The 21,316-nt window shown below is 42.0% G+C and overlaps 1 protein-coding gene across 1 annotated transcript in view; it reads left to right on the top strand.

Moving 5' to 3' along the window:
• Nucleotides 1-21,316, top strand: part of LOC311062485 (inverted formin-2-like) — a 50,631-nt gene that overhangs the window by 26,162 nt on the left and 3,153 nt on the right. Inside the window, exons 9-20 of the mRNA XM_084081541.1 lie at nucleotides 2,438-2,785; nucleotides 3,218-3,306; nucleotides 5,455-5,516; nucleotides 7,798-7,900; nucleotides 8,116-8,201; nucleotides 9,863-9,963; nucleotides 10,142-10,212; nucleotides 10,950-11,057; nucleotides 11,490-11,560; nucleotides 11,844-11,967; nucleotides 12,566-12,730; nucleotides 21,143-21,227. Coding sequence (XP_083937667.1) covers nucleotides 2,438-2,785; nucleotides 3,218-3,306; nucleotides 5,455-5,516; nucleotides 7,798-7,900; nucleotides 8,116-8,201; nucleotides 9,863-9,963; nucleotides 10,142-10,212; nucleotides 10,950-11,057; nucleotides 11,490-11,560; nucleotides 11,844-11,967; nucleotides 12,566-12,730; nucleotides 21,143-21,227 — 1,413 coding nt within the window. The remainder of the gene's footprint in view (nucleotides 1-2,437; nucleotides 2,786-3,217; nucleotides 3,307-5,454; nucleotides 5,517-7,797; nucleotides 7,901-8,115; nucleotides 8,202-9,862; nucleotides 9,964-10,141; nucleotides 10,213-10,949; nucleotides 11,058-11,489; nucleotides 11,561-11,843; nucleotides 11,968-12,565; nucleotides 12,731-21,142; nucleotides 21,228-21,316) is intronic.

Genomic DNA, 21,316 nt, shown 5'->3' with positions numbered 1-21,316 from the left:
CTAGAGTTAGTGACGAAGTGTCCTTGAGCAAGACGCTGAACCCCTAATTGCTCCCGATGAGCAGGTTGGTGCCTTGCATGGTTTCCTCCGCCATCGGTGTATGAATGTGTGTGTGAATGGATTAATGGCACAATCAATGTAAAGTGCTTCGGATAGAAGCGCTGTATAAATGCACCATTTACCATTTTACCATTTACCACACGCACGCACACAGGGCGGGGAGGGGAAGGCATTCAAAACGGAACACCAAAAAGTATTTCCAACTGGGTTTTTTGCCTCAAGCTTAAGCTCCTACATTGGCCAAAAGAAAAGACACAAAGCACAGTCAGTCAAACATAGCTGTACTTAGGCCAGAGCATCGAATAGAAGTGGAGTGTGTAGCTTAACCGCCCGACTTCCACTGAGGAGAGTGAGCGCTTTCTGAGAGACCTGCGGCAGAGCCCAAACCTTTTCATGTCAAGGACCCCCAAATGAATGTGTATTTGGCTACTGAACATATTTTGTGCCAGGGACCCCATACAAGATTTGTGTTATTAAAATGGTTTCAAAATATTCCACATAATTTCACGACATTTTGAAAATAGCTGATCTACAAGCTCAGAATTCGTCACATATACGCTCTGAGTTGATTGGCCCTTTTCAAATACTTAATTTAAACTAGTTGATGCTATATTCACTAATTTTGCTGGGGACCCCCTGGAACCCCCCCAAGGACCCCAGGCGGTCCCCTGACCCCACTTTGAGAACCACTGGTATAGCCCAAGACTGATCAGAGCACAGATGTCATAATTTCTAGCTTACCTCTCTTCAATCATCTGACTGAGGGCTAAGGCACTAGGGTGCTGAAATCTCTACACCAAAACTCTTTGCCAAAAATAGCCGATCTACAAGCTCACAACACCTCGTGCTGCTTATTGTCAAAATTTCTCCTCAGAAAAGGGATGCTATGGTTAATATTAAAAAATATATCACACAAAGATTTGGCGGACCCCCTGCAGTATCTCTGAGGACCCCCTAGGGGTCACGGACCCCCTGTTGAAGACCCTTGCATTAAAGCAAGGTCTGCCTAGCTCAGGGGTGATGCAACTTTGATGATGGAGAGGACCACTATATTTCCACACTCACTCGGCCACTATGCATATACTGCATGGGCAGAAACCGCCATTCTATGTCACACAAAAGTAGCAAAAATAGCAGATCTACAGATCTAGATCTGCTATTTTTGCTATTTTTGAATTGGAATCCTGAAGAAAAACAAACTTTGGAATTGGAATCCTAAAAAGTATCATTTTTATTTAATTTAAAATGCATTTAGTTGTAGGCTACTTATCTTAAATACAAATGCATTGGACATAAAAAAGACAATAGAATTTGAATACTAGTCATTAAGCTACTAATATAGACTGAAGTAATTAAAGCGGGTCATGTTTGCATGTTTGCTATTGTAACAGCTGAAATCAATAAAATATCAGTATTCACATTTTAACCTGCAGGCCGCATTAAGTGAAGGTGTGGGCCGCATGTGGCCCCCGGGCCGCCAGTTGCCCATGTATGGCCTAGTTAAACTGCTTCATCATTATAGACACGATTATCATAGACAAGCTTCCAATGAAATGTCTCATTCTATGATGAATAGCTCAGAAGTTATAACATCAGTAACCCACCTTCTTCACTTGACATTTGACGATCAAATTGCACCATGTCAGATATTGAGTTAAAGATCTAATATATCGTTGCTGTCGGGCAGAAACTTTGGATCTATGTATTTCAACTCATTATGTTTTTTGTAATTTAATGCCCTACTTCATCGTCATAAGAAGTAGCCAAACAAGCTGATCTACAAGCTCACACCGCAATGCGTTGCCTTTTTCACTATTTAGAAAATAAATAAGTGAAAGTTGTTGAGCCTGTCTGTGGGTTTTATAAATATTGAACCAATGAAAAGTATCAACTTGTGACTAAATAATAACTACATTGGATCCATTGGAACACAGATACTTTTTTACATTTCCTGCATGGAGGGAAAAAAAACTACACGCTTTTGCACATACAGTACAAGGTTTCCACCCAACAGCGACGATATGAATATATTGCATTGTGATTTCATGATGATACAGTTTATTGACTTTTTAGTTTAAGTTCAGCTCGCGTGTGTGTGTGTGTGTGTGCGCGTGTGTGCGTGTGTGCGTGTGTGTGTGTGTGTGTGTGTGTGTGTCTGTCCATTCAGCTCAGACAGACTCTCCTGAGCAAGTCATGGAGAGGCTTCTCCCCTCCAAAGCCTTGTCAGCAAATCACAAGGTCCGAACCTTGGACAGGGCGGTGCAGGCATGTCTGACTGACAGCCCCGCTGGCCAGTCAGAGCTCTCGAACAAAATAACATCAACACCTACAGTGCTAGATGCCCCTCCCCTCTCTGACATGCCCCACCCTCCACCACCACCACCTCCCCCTGCTTTACCAAATATGGGATTAGCTCCACCCCCTCCTCTTTTAGCAAATATGGTATTAGCTCCACCCCCTCCTCCTACACCAAATATGGGATTAGCCCCTCCCCCTCCTCCTCCTTTACCAAATATGGGGTTAGCTCCACCCCCTCCACCTTTGCCAGGCCTGGGGGCTCCTCCCCCTCCTCTCCCAGGAGGAAGAAGTGATGTCATAATTGCTCATTCCACCCAGGGGCTGGGATCATATTACAGCCCCGCCCCTCCTGCTAAGCCCGCCCACTACCCCACCCTCCGCATGAAGAAGCTCAACTGGCAAAAACTTCCGTCTAGAACCATGACAAGTAAGTAGAGAGGTGTGTGTGTGCGTGCATGCTATGAATTGGGACACAAATTACAAACATTAAGACACATGTTTTGCATGGCTGTGTTTCCACCAAAGCGTTTGTTCACAGCTGAAAAACACAAGGCACTCACCTAAAAACGGTTTAAAACTCCCAAGTTGAAAGTATTTCCACTCAAGCTGAGAAAAACGCCACGCCAACACAGCACCTCGTCACATGGCGCTCCCATTTAAAACAATACACTGCACTCAGGAAAAGAAAAGAAAAGCTTTGGCGGACACACAGCCTAAATGATAGGTCTGTCTGTCTGTCTGTCTGTCTGTCTGTCTGTCTGTCTGTCTGTCTGTCTGTCTGTCTGTCTGTCTGTCTGTCTGTCTGTGCGTGCAGGTGAGTGCATGTGGACGGGGTTGTGCTGTGAGTGTGTGGAACCAGACTACAGCAGCATAGAGAAGCTGTTCAGTCTGCCTGTCAACGACCCCAAGACCAGAGGAAACTCAGCTCTTCACACAGAACCCCGACAGGTCTGCCTCAACACGCATGTTTACAGAACAGACAGGTCTGCCTCAACACACATGTTTACAGAACAGACAGGTCTGCCTCAACACGCATGTTTACAGAACAGACAGGTCTGCTTCAACACGCATGTTTACAGAACAGACAGGTCTGCTTCAACATGCATGTTTACAGAACAGACAGGTCTGCTTCAACATGCATGTTTACAGAACAGACAGGTCTGCTTCGCATGTTTAGACACGTCGCTGGCGCGTTGTGAGCTTGTAGATAGGCTATTTTCGGAGGGAGGCATGCGATAATCCGACAGACCTTTTCTCCGACTATGTGGCATCCGCGTGCGGTTAGGGTTAGGGTGCGGGTTTGGTTTTGGTTTAGTATTGAAACGTCGGAGCGCTGCGCTGTCGGAGGAATGCGCTGTCGGACTAACGTACTGCACCCATTTTCGGAGTGTGACACCCGCATACAACCAAACATACAATGACTTGTCTTAGTTCTTACTGGACCTATTTCCCACTATAGTCCCTCCATAACATTTTAGGGTTTTTATTCGTTGATAAAATGGTCAATATATTTAGTCATTGTTTTAGTCATCATAGCTTATTTTTTATTGTCTCCGCCAGGCCGAAGGGGGCGTTCCCGTCCCGCTGTGTCCCCCCCCCACCCTAGCCAAGCTAACATTGGTCAAGCTTCACGTGACACGTGATAATATGTTGAAAGGGTGTGCTTTGATTGGCTAGCGAGACGCATGACGAAATACACACCTATCCATCAGCCAAGCTAACATTGGTCAAGTGACACGTGACAATATGCAATATTGACAGGATTAATGGAGAGTATCTCTTCCTCTCCGTCCGTCTCTATGTGTCCGTCTGAGAACACCCAACATTGGTCAAGCTGCATGTGACATCACATGCACGATCTCGGAGTACAGGTCTTCGGCAGCGGACCTGTGCTATTTTAACCAAAGGAAATCACTTACCCTATCTTTAATCACCTTTAACACCTATCCATCAGCCAAGCTAACATTGGTCAAGTGACACGTGACAATATGTAATTGATAGGATTAATGGAGAGTATCTTTTCCTCTCCGTCCGTCTCTATGTCCGTCTGAGAACATCCAACATTGGTCAAGCTGCATGTGACATCACAATATGTTATATAAATAGGTAAGACAGGATCAATCAGGAACAGCACTTTCCAGTACAAATTACCCGACCGTGCGTGCGTGTCCGTCTGAGAACACCTAACATTGGTCAAGACCTGCCAGTGGCTGGCAGGTCTATATTACATATTCTGATGTAATATAAATAGCTTAGACAGGATCAATCAGGAACAGTACTTTCCAGTACAAACTGAGATCACAGCTGAGATCACACAATGCAACTAACTCCCAGTACGCGAACTGAAGAAGCAGAAAATCATCGTCTGAAGCTTGGTGTAGTAATAATGACTGTTCGATGGTTGATTTGATTGTGGTTGCTTACCACCTCTGTATCTCATTACTTATTGCTATAATAATATAATTGCTATGATAGTAACATGTTCTATCTTTGGTAAGAATTAGAACATTTCTAGAAAACTAAGTGATTTCCTTTGGTTAAAATAGCACGGGAGCACATTTTCTAGTTCAGTTCTTATTTAGTTTTCACCAGTAAAAAAAGTCGACAAACATTTTTCATCATAGTTTTAGTGGCCGAATTACTGTAACACTGGTCACGGTTCGATGGTAAACAACAACAGAAATGTCCTTGATTTTTAAGGGGGCGGGGTCCTCAGCAAAATCACTTTAAAAAAATATATATATATTCAGATATTTGCACACATTTTCACGATTTTTCAAAAATAGCAGATCTACAAGCTCATAGCATGGCACTCGGTGCAGCGCTATTAGCTTGTATATCTGCTATTTTTGAATAGCCAAAGAAATCTACAAATGACACAGATGCGTTCCCGGTCTTAATGGGTTAAACACAATTCATTATTACAAAATCTGAAGAAATCAAATTTTACAGGAATCAAACCTGGAGCAAGGTTCCTACAAAATAAAATCCATTTGATAACTTCCATTTTGAACTATGTAAAAGTGACCTTTGTGTATGTCAGCTTTGATATTGACTCTGGTTGGGTCAGCCATTTTTATTCTCTTTTCCCCCCAGATTTCCTTCATCGATGCCAAGAAGAACCTGAACCTCAACATCTTCATCAAACAGTTTAAATGGTGAATTCATGTTTGGTTAAACTCATCTACATGTCGGTACACATCGTCTCTGTCGAGTGGAAACCTCATGTCCAATACTTTTCAGGATTCAAATTCAAAAGTAGCAAAAGTAGCAGATCTACAAGCTCAAAACTTGACGTTTCGCGCTACGTTCCGAGCTTGTGGATCTATTACTTTTGATGATTTTGTGTGACGCTGTAGTATGATCAAGTTGGGCATTAGTTTATGATAAAGCACAATTAAAATATGGAGATAAAAGGTTTAGAATGATGAGGTGGAGACAGTAGGACAGCTGAGAGAGGTACAGTGTAGGAGAGACAGACAGTAGGACAGCTGGGAGAAAGACAGTGCAGGAGAGACAGGCAGTAGGACAGCTGAGAGAGAGACAGTGTAGGAAAGACAGGCAGTTGGACAGCAGAGAGATACAGTGTAGGAGAGACAGACAGTAGGCCAGCTGAGAGAGATACAGTGTAGGAGAGACAGACAGTAGGACAGCTGAGAGAGAGACAATGTAGGAGAGACCGACAGTAGGACAGCTGAGAGAGATACAGTGTAGGAGAGACAGACAGTAGGACAGCTGAGAGAGAGACAGTGTAGGAGAGACAGACAGTAGGACAACTGAGAGGGAGACAGTGTAGGAGAGACAGGCAGTAGGACAGCTGAGACGGAGACAGTGTAGGAGAGACAGACATTAGGACAGCTGAGAGGGAGACAGTGTAGAAGATACAGACATGAGGACAGTTGAGAGGGAGACAGACATTAGGACAGCTGAGAGGGAGACAGTGTAGGAGAGACAGACATTAGGACAGCTGAGAGGGAAACAGTGTAGGAGAGACAGGCAGTAGGACAGCAGAGTGAGAGACATACAGTGTGAAAGAAGAGTGAGATACAGTGTAGGAGAGACAGACATTAGGACAGCTGAGTGAGAGACAGTGCAGGAAAGACTCACGGATAGATGGTTGGTGAACAGACACTATTTTGAGGCCAGCAGTGGCTCAGGCTTAGAGCAGCCGTCTAGGAACCAGAAGGTTCCTGGTTCGATTACCGGCTCCTGCCGAAGTGTTCTTGAGCAAGACGGTGAACCCCTTTTGTGCCTCTGATGAAGCAAATCGCTGCCTTGCAAGGTTTCCTCTGAGCCTCCAAGAAAGCCATCACCTTTGTCAGAGCTGGGGAGCAGTCAAATCCTGCCACAAAAGAACACCTCCAGCCATCCAGACCTCTGCACGGTGTTGGTGTCTCTTGAATGGCAGCTGATGTGCAGCCGTGTAGCAGTCACAACCCTGCGACCAGACAGTGTCCCTCATTTATCAATGGAGTGTAAAAAAACAGCTTATTTGTTGCCTTATATTTGCCCTTACGCCAATGTCCAAGTGAGATTTATCAAAGGATCCTATACAGCAAAACCTAGCGTACATTTGGGTGGAGCTTTGATAAATCTGACGGCAGAAACCGAGCGTTGTTTAAATATTCCCGAAACGCCCCGATTTTACGACATGAAAACAACATCAAATCAAAGTAGGAAGCGGCAAGGGTGAAATTCTCCTTTAAGCAGAACCTTTAGCATTTTTTTTTGAGAGAGAGAGAGAGGAAGAGGAGAGCCATCCACAGTGCCACCGATGCGGCAGAGAGGGCCTCAAGGTGGCTTTAGCTCAAAAGAGGAGCACCATGTGGAGTCACAAGTTGGAACATCTGGACACAAACTGGGGTCTGATCAGCCCCAGTTGGGTCACCTGGAGGAGGGAGTGTGGTGTTGAAAGACCCGAAAACACCAGATGATTCCAGGCATCAGCGGATTTATGTGCACATGCCTCTGCCGCCGGTGTGTGAATCTGTGTATGTGCAAAGCATTGGTTCTCAAAGTGGGGTCTGGGGACCCCCAGGGGTCCTTGGGTGGGGTTCCAGAGGGTCCCCAGCAAAATGTGTTAATATAGCATCACAAATGTTTTACCTTTTATACTTTGGCTCTTCAAAAATAGCAGATATACAAGCTCATAGATCTGCTATTTTTGAAAAATTAACATTTACCAAATCTTAGAATATATATATATATATTTTTTTTTAAGCAAACATTTGTAACTCAAATCTTTACTTATGGGGGTCCCTGGAACAAAATATTTGAGATGGGGGTCCGCGGCCAAATACATATCATTTTGGGGGTCCTTGACATGAAAAATGTTGAAAACCACTGGTGTAAAGCACATTGTAAAGTGTTTTGATAAAGTCTGTCTGTCTGTCTGTCTGTCTGTCTGTCTGTCTGTCTGTCTGTCTGTCTGTCCCGCAGCTCCCATGAAGAGTTTGTGTCTCTCATCCAGAAAGCAGATCGCTCTCGTTTCGATGTTGAGCTTCTGAAACAGTTGCTGAAACTGCTGCCTGAGAAACATGAGGTACCGGGTCACCTGACCTCCATTCTACGTTGTGTGCATTTTTAACCACACAGACAATTAATATAAGTGTATATAGCTCTGTATTCTGATTGTACTCAATTCTATAGAGTCTTTGTTCACCTTAGCAGGAATCGCCATGTCTCACATCACATTCAAGGAGGACTGTCACACTCTGAAAGTAAAATGTGTGTGTATCATTGAACCTGCTGCTGTAGATTGAGAACCTGAAGTCTTACCAAGGAGACAGAGACAAGCTGGCTGCGGTTGACAAGTTCTACCTGCTGCTGCTGTCGGTTCCATGGTAAACACCAGTCGTGTAAAGTAACTAAGTATATTTACTCAAGTACTGTACTTAAGTACAGTTTTGAGGTACTTCTCCTTTACCAAAGTATTTCCACATTTCAATACTTTTACTTCTATGCCACTAAATCTCAGAGGCAATTATTGTACTTTTACTCTTTAGTTACTAGGTTTTGAATAAAAGTACAAAACACATCGACCACTTCAACCCTAAATATATTTCAGCCATTTGAAAATAGCCGATCTACAATCTCACAATGCGTCGATTGCGACGCATTGTGAGCTTGTAGATCGGCTATTTTCAAAATATTTTTGATACATTTTGTTCAACAATTCTGTACAATGAGTACTTTTACTTTTGATACTTTAAGTACATTTTGATACCAATACTTCTGTACTTTTACTCAAGTAGCCTACATTTTTAACTTTGACTTTTACTTGTAACAGAGTATTTCTTCATTGCAGTATTGATACTTTTACTTAAGTAACAAATGTGAGTACTTTTTCCCACCACTGCTAGTATCTAATGTTACCTGCAGTAGTTCTCAAAGTGGGGTCCGGGGATCCCCAGTGGTCCTTGAGAGGGTTCCAGGGTGGTCCCCAGCTAATTAAATGATTTAAAGGAGCTACACCATGAATTTAAAAAATAATAATAATATTTAATATCATATTGTTTATGTCCCTCAAACGTTTTTCAAAAGGTTTGAGCCTAAATCAAGCCTCAGATATACTCATTCCAACTAACTTCTCTCTGGCTTATAAAGCACTTTCACCTGCAATACCACATTGTCCTGTTTGGCACGGGGCGCTACTGAGCCAGTTTGTATGCATGTTATGTCCTGGTTCTGTGTGGAAAAAGTAAAAAAAAAAAAATAAGAAAAAATAAATAAAAAAATAAAAATAAAAAAAAACTTTTTTTTTTTTTTTTTGATAATTTTTTTTGGGTTAGAACTGAAAAACGGGAGGAATTGTTCCCAGACGTGACGTAGGGTGGGGGAACAAATCTGACGGACTGTTTTCAGACCAATTTACATAAAAAACACAGATAGCCTATGAAAGCCTGCATGCTCGAAGTCGGGTATTTGTTGGAACAGAAGAGAGGTGGGGGAGACCAAAAACACACAAAAATGAAGAAAAAGTTAAAATTCATGGTGTAGACCCTTTAATATATTATCAAATTAGTCTATTTGAAAAGAGCAAATCTAGAATTTATTGTACAAAAGTCTAGAAGAATTGTGAAAAATGTGGAATAATTTCAAAACATTTCATGGGGTCCCTGGCTGGAACAAAATGTTTTGGGGGTCTGTGGCTATAAATACATCAATGTCATTGGCGGCGGGTGAACTTGACAATTGGGAAGGCTGGGGTTCGGCAAAAATCTGTAATGCGAAATCCGTAAAATTGCAGCATAACATTTGGGAAGGCTTAGGCTTAGCGCACCCTAGCCTTCATTACCCGCCGCCTATGATCAATGATAGCTTATGTTACCATGAGTGCCATGATTACCTGCTGCTGTTGGTATTACTATGGTAAAATGAAATCACACCACTGTATGGTTTTATCTAAAAGAGTGTGTGTGTGTGTGTGTGTGTGTGTGTGTGTGTGTGTGTGTGTGTGTGTGTGTGTGTGCGTGCGTGCGTGCGTGCGTGTGTGTGTGTGTAGTTATCATTTAAGGATAGAGTGTATGTTAGTGTGTGAGGAGAGCAGCTATTTGTTGGAGATGTTGCAACCTCAAGCCAAACTACTGCAACACGCATGTCAGAGTATGTATATTGTTATTATTATTAGGCTGTTATGATTATGATTATTATTATGATTATGATATATTATAATTAATAATAACAATAATAATAATCCTGTACACTGTGTCTCACACAGTATTACACTGCCCTCTGCTGGATATAACCAGATCATCCTCTCCTCTCCTCTCCTCTCCTCCAGGTTTGTTGGACAGTGTTCGTTTGCCAAGCTTCTGTAGGCTGATCTTGGATGTTGGAAACTTCCTCAACTATGTGATATTCAACACACACACACACACACACACACACACACACACACACACACACACACACACACACACACACACACACACACACACACACACACACACACACACACACACACACACACACACACACACACACACACACACACACACACACACACACACACACACACACACACACGCACCCTGGAAACAATATTACTTTCTTTTCTTATATAGTATTTGACTCAGCTTGAATGTTTGTGTGAAAGCAGGTAGCATGCAGCAGCCAGCAGTCAGGATGTATTATGATGAATTGAACTGTCTACCAGTTTCCGGTAGACAGACGACCCCCCCCTCCCCTTTTTTTGTATATATTTTTTATTTTTCATGATGCTTTTTATGTACAAAGTGGTATTTTTTCTCTGTTTTTGTATGTTGATTTGAACTGTTTGGTTGCTACTATATATGTCTATGAAATTCATTCAAGGACCCCAACGGAAACAAGTCCGCAAGGACATTTGCATCTTAACCAGTGGAGCATTGAAATCCAGGGAAGGACAGCCTACAACATTTTAGTTTTAATTCATCCAAAATTCAGACTCTCAACTGATTTATTCATAGCCAATAGTTTATTTAGGAAAGCCAAAATTAGACCAAGCCAAATGTTTAAGTAAAGGCCTTTTCAGGCCTAACGTCTGTCTGTCTGTCTGTCTGTCTGTCTGTCTGTCTGTCTGTCTGTGTCTGTCTGTCTGTCCGTCTCAGGGCAGTCACACTGGTAATGCAGAAGGGTTTAAGATGAGCACCCTGCTAAAACTGACGGAGACCAAAGCAAACAAGTCCCGCATCACCCTGCTCCACCACATTATAGAGGTAACACCACCCTGACCTGCTCCACCACATTATAGAGGTAACACCACCCTGCTGAGATTATGTTTTTGTCCCTGTCAGTCTGTGTGTGCGTGCATGTGTGAGCAGCTTATCTCGGGCACCGCTGGACTGAGCATCATGAACTCGGCACACACACCCCCATTAGGCCGAGGAAAAACCTCCACCCCAATTAAATCCGCCTCATGGTTGCGCTATAAATGGCCAATTCACATTTTGCCCTAACTCTTGAACCGTAGGTCGTACGATCACTTTGTTTTCCCCTGGATGTCATAGTAGATCATGATGCAACGCCCCATATACTGTATATAGGCCCCACCAATTTCCGCCTGACAAGATGTTCTGCCATTTAGCCGTCAGATTTTTCAGATATTTTACACAAACTTTTCTTGTTTATGTTGTGCTCTTTCTGTCCAGGAGGTGGAGCACAACTATCCAGACCTGCTGAAGCTACCAGATGATTTGGAGATCTGTGAAAAGGCTGCTGGGTAAGACTGAAATATGGCTGTCTGTCTCTGTAGGACAGACAGACAGACAGACATTGTTTTTTGTTTTTTTAAGACAGACAGACAGTGTTTTTCTGTAGAACAGATAGTGGTGACATGGCCTGCATTTCTACAGCGCTTTCATCCAGATCACGCTCCTCAGGAGCAGTTAGGGGTTCAGTGTCTTGCTCGAGGGCACTTCGACACAAACTGCCACTCTACCCCCTGCCCCCAGCCCCCCCCCCTTTCCTCCACAATAAGAGATCATTGAGTTGTGTGTCCTCAGAATCAAACTGGAACATATCCAGGCTGAATGCAGCTCTCTGATCAGACGACTGCAGACCTCAGAGAAGAAGATGGAGACGCCTGGAGCTGAGGACCTGGAGGAACAATACATGCCTGTCATCCAGGTACACAGAGAGCGAGAGAGACAGAGAAATGCAACGGAAATGTGTTTATTTATACATTTTAATATTTCATTCATTCAAATCTTTATTTATTCTTGAAAGGACATTGAGGTTGCCTCATTTGCAGTGTCGTCGAGATACATCACAATCCAAGTACAATTACCTTTTCACATCAAAATTCAATGATTCAATGATAAAACAAAACAAAACAAAACAAAAACTTCCCCCTAACGTGCGATACAAGAAGAAGAAGAAAACAAAAAAAAGCATATGCTAGGACCCTGCAGCATACATTTTTAAGCCGAAAATCGGTATAGACAAATGCAGTAATGACAATGAACCTATCAAGGTGTTCAAATGAATGTTACGCAGTATGACTTGGAAAAAGAAAACCGTGATTCACATGATAATAATAATAACAACAATATCTCAAATTTATGTAGCGCTTTTCTGAGTACCCAAAGACGCCTTACATGAGAAAACAACAAAGAAAAACAACTTTATTAGGGGGTAAAAAACACAAAGAAAAGGCTAAGGAATAAAATCTATAAAAACTGTGGAATGAAGGAAAAAAAATGATACAACATTACTGTGTGTACAGGACAGTGTGAGACAGTGTGTGTGCCTGGAGCAGCTGGTGTCCTCCATAGAGGACCAGAGGAAACGTCTGGCTGTCTATCTGTGTGAAGACATCACCAGTCTGTCCCTGAGTGATCTGATCCACACTGTCAACATGTTCAGAGGACTGTTCATCAAAGCTGTTCAAGTACGAAACACACACACACACACACAAACACACACACAAACACACACACACACGCACGCACGCACGCACGCACGCACGCACGCACGCACGCACGCACACGCACACGCACACGCACACGCGCACACGCACACGCACACACGCACACACCAACTTATTCTCACTCCCAGGAAGTCAAACAGGTGACTTCTTGGGACGGACATCCCAAGAAGTACATTAGTTGGCTGGATGAGATCCTATCTGGAGGGGAGAGATCAGGTGGTGGAGGTGAATGGAACCCTGTCCTCCCCCCTCCTAGTGAGCTGCGGCGTTCCACAAGGAAGCATACTAGGGCCTTTACTGTTCCTGGTGTATGTAAACGACATGCCATCAGCATGTGACTGCAATCTGATCTTGTTGGCAGATGACTCGGCACTCCTGGTCTCAGGCAATGGACAGATTGCAGGTTGAGGAGGTCCTTAGCTCTGAACTTGGTAGAATCTGCACCTGGCTCTCTGATAACAAGCTATCACTACACCTAGGCAAACCTCATCACAAGGAAAGATGATCTTAGAGGCCAACGTCTGAAGTGGAAAAATTGCAACAAAAGTAATCACAAAAGTCAACCAAATAACTAGTTTTATATTCAGGATCGCCTGGTGGTCAGTAGGAACACACTGAGGACACTAGCAGGAGTACTCATACAATGTCATTTCGACTATGCATGCACCTCGTGCATGCACATCAAAGGCATTAAAAACATAACTGCAGACCTCTCCAAACAAACTGGTCAGATTACTACTAGGCCTTACACCCAGACCTCACCTGTTCATGATGCTAGGGTGGGGTGGCTCAGGGTAGAGGTATGGGCTTAAATTAGTGCCAATAATATTTTGTACTTGTAAAAATAATTTGTATTTGTAAACACATTTTGCATTTCTAAAAAAAATATTTGTACTCGTAAAAATAATATGTACTCGTAAAAATATTTTTTGCATTCGTAAAAAAAATATTTGTACTCGTAAAAATAATATGTACTCGTAAATAAAATATTTGTCTTCGTAAATAAAATATTTGTATTCGTAAATAAGATATTTGTATTCGTAAATAAAATATTTGTCTTCGTAAAACAAAGTTTTGTATTCGTAAGATAAAAATGTGTGTTGTCATTGTAGAATTACATTTACAATGAACATTGTGACCAGAAAAAAACAACAGCTTGCTCGTTCGAAGATCTGTTCTACGGATTGCAAAACTTTATTTTTGGCACTCTGCACTTCCGGGTCTGAGCCAATCACGTGAGGCCTTTTCCACTACCCAATCATAAAGCTCCATAGGTCTCCATGGCAACATGGCAAACGGGGTTGCCATGTTGCAACCCCAAGAGTTTTCTGCAACATAATTCCGTTGCTCAGGAAATAAACAACGGATTACAATAATATAACATTCCCTTTAATCAGTAACATGTAGGTGATACCTATGTCTATCAAATATGGTTTTACTGAAAGGCAATCAAAGGCTAGATCGAGTTTAGAAAGCAAACAGGTCATGTCTGGGGGCCTCAGTGCGGCTGCAGAGTTTGATTGAGTGTGAGACTAGGACCCACATGCCATATGTCAAAATGAGCGGCTTCATCGGGAATCGTGCGCATGTATTTTGCTAAGAGATTGGTTACATAGTTTAATTGATATTAATTTATTAGTGCATTAAATTTCCCCATACACTTTGATGGGAAAATTAAAAAACTCGATTTCAAGTATTTTTTTTTCAGAAACTGTAAGGGCTAGAGTTACAAGACTTGGAGGGGAGGTTCATAATTTATTCCGAAATTATCAAAAAAAGAAATACACCAGTCGGCCCCATGGTGGCGCTATAAAAGCCCCCTTTACGTTTTTGCCTATAACTCTTGAACCGTAGGTCGTAAAATAAAAATATTTTTTCCCCTAGATTCCTTGGGTCATGGCGCAACTCCCCATATAGGCCACGCCCATTTGCGCCAGGATAGATTTTCCGCCATTTTGAATTTTCTTCAAAACACACTTTTAGCTCCTCCTCCCACATATTTTGTCCACATTTTACAAAAATCGGTACACATGATCTCTGGACCCATGCGATAAACATCTCGAAACCGAATTTTGATAGTCCATACGGTTCTTCCATAAATGGCTTCCAAAATTTGCGGGAGGGGCCTGTTTTCCAAAAAAAAAAACACCCCCCCTCCTCCTCCAGCATTATAGGCTTGACAGCACTGCTACTGACCTATAGGGTGTACCAACGTCGCGTCACCAAAAGTTCGCAACGCCCACCTTCGATGCTACAGCCCTTGAGGGGTCAGACTGTAGATAGAGACACGCTTAAGACTAGAGAGTGACGGTGGTTTGTGTTTGGAAACATTAACTTCTTTGCCGACTACATAGTGATCATTGCACACTGCACATGTGTGGCTGGTCTATGAGAAAGCTGTCGCAGCTCTCCTCTTCAAGATTGAATACAGTTTGAGGCTAACAATGTAGGCTATTCAAGAGACGTAGTATGGCTTGGATCTCAGCTGTACCACACAAAGATTTAACGTTCAAGAACCTACCCAAATACAGCCGTGTTTGTTCACGTCATTTTCTCAAAGGTAAATTTTTACCAAAAACATGAAACTGCTATTTTGTTTCTGCTAACTAAAAGTAACTAGGTAATAGTTACTCTAACGATTTGACACACGGGCTGCTCTGCTCATAGACCGAACATTCCACTACTGTGCGAGGTCTCCAACTTTAATAAAAACTAGACGCGTAGCAATTCTGGGAAATTGCAAAGTGTGGTTGCGCCGACGCCGGTCGCGGGTCTCGGCCGCCGGGACTCGAGGGATACGCCGGGAGGAATACCGTCGCAGGCCGCGCGACGTGCCATTCGAATCGGGTGCCGGTCGGATCCTGCCTTCGTGATACGTGCTGTTTTGATTTTAAGAAATAGGCCCCTCCCACTAAATAAATAGGCCCCTCCCACAAATGTAACGGGCCAATCATATTGTTACGTCACTCATGATATCGCTTTTATTACATTTTGAAAGGATTGTTCCCCCCAAAAATCATGTTTTTGCATCAAACGGTTACGTTTTGTGCATTTGTGAGGCTCAAAGTGGAAATGCTTTTGGGGATTCGTTGAGTAAACCACCCTCGACATGTGATTTAAATTTGGGATTGACCGGACGTGATTTCTGGCATTTTTGGTAAAACAGGCCCCTCCCACTACCTTTGGAAGCCATTTACGGACGAACAGTAAGGATTATCAAAATGCTGTTTGGATATGTTTATCGCATGGGCCCAGAGATCATGTGTACCGATTTTTGTGAAATTTGGACAAAATATGTGGGAGGAGGAGCTAAAAGTGTGTTTTGAAGAAAATTCAAAATGGCGGACAATTATCCTGACGCAAATGGGCGTGGCCTATATGGGGAGTTAGATTTTTATTTTACGACCTTCGGTTCAAAAGTTATAGGCCAAAACGTAAAAGGGGCTTTTATAGCGCCACCATGAGGCCGACTGGTGTATTTCTTTTTTTGATAATTTCGGAATAAATTATGAACCTCCCCTCCAAGTCTTGTAACTCTAGCCCTTACAGTTTCTGAAAAAAAAATACTTGAAATCGAGTTTTTTAATTTTCCCATCAAAGTGGATGGGGAAATTTAATGCACTAATAAATTAATATCAATTAAACTATGTAACCAATCTCTTAGCAAAATACATGCGCACGATTCCCGATGAAGCCGCTCATTTTGACATATGGCATGTGGGTCCTAGTCTCACACTCAATCAAACTCTGCAGCCGCACTGAGGCCCCCATGACCTGTTTGCTTTCTAAACTCGATCTAGCCTTTGATTGCCTTTCAATAAAACCATATTTGATAGACATAGGTATCACCTACATGTTACTGATTATAGGGAATGTTATATTATTGTAATCCGTTGTTTATTTCCTGAGCAATGGAATTATGTTGCAGTTAAAACTCTTGAGGTTGCAACATGGCAACCCCGTTTGCCATGTTGCCATGGAGACCTATGGAGCTTTATGATTGGGTAGTGGAAAAGGCCTCACGTGATTGGCTCAGACCCGGAAGTGCAGAGTGCCAAAAATAAAGTTTTGCAATCCGTAGAACAGATCTTCGAGCGAGCAAGCTGTTGTTTTTTTCTGGTCACAATGTTCATTGTAAATGTAATTCTACAATTACAACACACATTTTTATCTTACGAATACAAAACTTTGTTTTACGAAGACAAATATTTTATTTACGAATACAAATATCTTATTTACGAATACAAATATTTTATTTACGAAGACAAATATTTTATTTACGAGTACATATTATTTTTACGAGTACAAATATTTTTTTTACGAATGCAAAAAATATTTTTACGAGTACATATTATTTTTACGAGTACAAATATTTTTTTTAGAAATGCAAAATGTGTTTACAAATACAAATTATTTTTATAAGTACAAAATATTATTGCCACTCATTTAAGCCCATATTGAGGACAGAGTAAAGCAACTTGCAATGGGCCTGGTCTTCAAGATACACGAGGAAACAGGGGTACCTGTTAGACTACTTCATTAGCGTAGAAGACACACACACAGGCACAACGCCAGAAGGAGCCCCACTGATCTCACTGAACCCAGTTTTGGCACAAACATTGGGTCAAATTCGTTCTACTGCTATGCTGCCAGAATGTGGAATGCCCTAATGAGGGGCTACGCAAGGTTCTTAATGTATCACATTATTACATTTTTTATTACATTATGAGCTTTTATTACTGTAAATGTATTACATTATGAGCAGTTATTACATTATGAGTTGCTACAGCAACTCATAATGTAATAACGGCTCATAATGTAATAAACTAAATGTAATAAAAGCTCATAATGTAATAAACTAAATGCAATAAAAGCTCATAATGTAATAAACTAAATGTAATAAAAGCTCATAATGTAATAAACTAAATGTAATAAAAGCTCATAATGTAATAATCAGCTCATAATGTAATAAACTAAATGTAATAAAACCTCATAATGTAATAAACTAAATGTAATAAAACCTCATAATGTAATAAACTAAATGTAATAAAACCTCATAATGTAATAAACTAAATGTAATAAAACCTCATAATGTAATAAACTAAATGTAATAAAACCTCATAATGTAATAATCAGCTCATAATGTAATAAAATCATGAGCCCATAATTTAATAATGTGTTACATTAAGAACCTCGCGTAGCCACTCATAATGTAATAACACTGCATAATGTAACCAGAAAAAGTGCTCCTCGGAGCACAGGTCTCCGCCAGGTCAGGTAGGTTACTGTGGCCTCCTGGTGGCGCTATAATAGGCCAATGTGAAAAGGGTGCTATTTCTTCTTAGGCCTTTCAATCGGACACTGCATTCATGATTTGAGGCATTTTGTTCCAAAAATGTGTTTTGCTAAATTAGACCTGCTGGTGGCGCTATAACAGGCCAATGTGAAAAGGGTGCCATTTCTTCCTCGGCCTAGTGGGAAGGTGTGCGCAAAATTTCACGGCAATCGCACGCTGCGTTGATGATTTGAGGCATTTTGTTCAAAACGAACTAATCCTGCAAACTTTGGAAGCCAATCTTAGCCAATCAGGATAGAATATAAAAAATCGGAGAGACCCATGTTGATCACATGACTATATAGATACTGTTTACCGATTTGCGTGAGGTTTGGACAAAATCTGTAGGAGTGATATCCAAAAATGTGTTTTGCACAAATCGGCCTCCTGGTGGCGCTATAACAGGACAATCTGAAAAATTTGGGGCAGATGTTCGGCTTTGGCATCCAGGGAGTGTGTGTGCACAGTTTCGCAGCGGCCGGGCTAACGGTGCCGGAGAGGAGATTAGCTGTTCACAGACAGACACACGGACGGACGGACACACGGACGGACGGACGGACGGACGGACGGACGGACAGGGGTAAAACATACTCTCTCGCCATTGCGGAGACAATAACGGCTCAAATTGTTGTTTCCTGGCAAGTATGATGGTCAGTATCATGGTCGGTATAATGTCAGTATCATGTACGTATCATGGTCAGTATCATGGTCTGTAGAATGTCAGTATCATGGTCAGTATCATGGTCAGTATCATGTCAGTATCATGTCAGTATCATGTCAGTATCATGTCAATATCATGACAGTATTATGGTCAGTTTAATGTCAGTATCATGGTCAGTATCATGGTCAGTTTAATGTCAGTATCATGGTCAGTATCATGGTTAGTATCATGGCCAGTTTAATGTCAGTATCATGGTCAGTATCATGTCAATATAATGTCAGTATCATATACGTATCATGGTTAGTATCGTGTCAGTATCATGGTCAGTTTAATGTCAGTATCATGGCCAGTATCATGGTCGGCATCATGGCCAGTATCATGGTTAATTATGGTCGGTATCATGGCCAGTATCATGGTCAGTATCATGGTGACCATGAAACTGACCATGATACTGACCATGGTAATGACCATGAAACAGACCATGATACTGATACTGACCATGATACTGACCATGATACCGACCATGGTACTGACCATGATACTGACCATGATACCGACCATGGTACTGACCATGATACTGACCATGATACTGATACTGATACTGACCATGGTACTGACCATGATACTGACCATGGTACTGACCATGATACTGACCATGATACTGACCATGATACTGACCATGATACTGACCATGATACTGATACTGATACTGACCATGGTACTGACCATGGTACTGACCATGATACTTACCATGATACTGATACAGACCATGATACTTACCATGATACTGATACTGACCATGGTACTGACCATGATACTGACCATGGTACTGACCATGGTACTGACCATGGTACTGACCATGATACTGACCATGATACTGATACAGACCATGATACTGACCATGATACTGATACTGACCATGATACTGACCATGATACTGACCATGGTACTGACCATGGCACTGACCATGATACTGATACTGATACTGACCATGATACTGACCATGGTACTGACCATGGTACTGACCATGATACTGATACTGATACTGACCATGATACTGATACTGATACTGACCATGATACTGACCATGATACCGACCATGGTACTGACCATGATACTGACCATGATACTGATACTGATACTGACCATGATACTGACCATGATACTGACCATGGTACTGACCATGGTACTGACCATGATACTGATACTGACCATGATACTGATAATGATTATTATGATGTAACACTTTACTTTTTTCAACAATATGACACATTATTACATTATGAACTTTTATTACATTATGAGCCTCCTATGTGGAGGTTGTTAATGTAACAAATTATTACATTATTACATTATTGAAAAATCCGTTATTACATTATGCGCTCGTTTTTTTATTACATTATGAGCTGATTATTACATTATGAGTTTTTATTACATTTTTTAAATTACATTATGAGCCCTTATTACATTATGAGCCGTTATTACATTAGTGGTTGCTACACCCTCCTTCAAAACCGCTTGGTGGCTGCAAATTGTAACTGACCCCTGTAAAAAGTAAAAAGTCTAAGCTTACCACTGGAAATGCCCACCCCCCCACCAACTGTTTACTGTACATATCTTTCTTTCTTATTACTACTCATATTACAGTATATGATGCTTTTTTTTGTTGCATATTACTGTGTTATTGTTTGTCTTTAAATGTCTTGATGGATTGAATACACAGGACCTAATGGGAACAAGCCCCGAGGGCTTATCTGGATTATCCTTTTACCATTGTTTTGTATAAATTTGTACCACCGTGCTTTGTTTTTGCAAACTGTTAATAAAGTATTCAATCAATCAATCAAAGACAAACGTTTGACTGGAAGGGGGGGCAAATACGGCACATGTTGTGTTGACTAGGGGGGGATTTGAGTCACGATTCTGTTCCTATCGGAACATTCACTCGAACGGTGCTGAGTCAGCTCAAGCAGACTTCGCAGCGCTTGGCACGGCCTCTCGTGGCTCAAGTCCGCTTTAGACGGCGCGCCGCCGTCATTTTAACAGTTTTTTTGCGTCTCTTTTACGTCTTGGGTTTGAGAACTGCACTGCAGGCGCCGTTTGACTGAAAGGGTACCCCCTTCACACACACACACACACACACACACACACACACACACACACACACACACACACACACACACACACACACACACACACACACACACACACACACACACACACACACCCACCCACCCACCCACCCACCACACACACACACACACACACACACACACACACACACACACACACACACACACACACACACACACACACACACACACAGTGAATGTATTAATATTTCTTCTGTTTTAAAAAGTATAATCGTGTTTTTCAGGACAACCGGAGTCGCAGGGAGCAGCAGGTGAAGGCTGAGAGGAGGAGACAACAGGAACAGCACACAGGACAGAAGAAGAAAACAGGTGAGCTGTTGTGGGCAGCCCTGCTGAGGCCCGGCGTCTAACTCCACTCCAGCATCACACCCAGGCGGCAAGCAAGCTCCGCTGGAAGT

The sequence above is a fragment of the Gymnoscopelus microlampas genome (genome assembly GCF_963454915.1).
Source record: "Gymnoscopelus microlampas genome assembly, chromosome: 16".
Taxonomy (NCBI): domain Eukaryota; kingdom Metazoa; phylum Chordata; class Actinopteri; order Myctophiformes; family Myctophidae; genus Gymnoscopelus; species Gymnoscopelus microlampas.
Note: the sequence above shows the minus strand (reverse complement) of the source record. Positions and strands in the feature narration are given on the sequence as shown.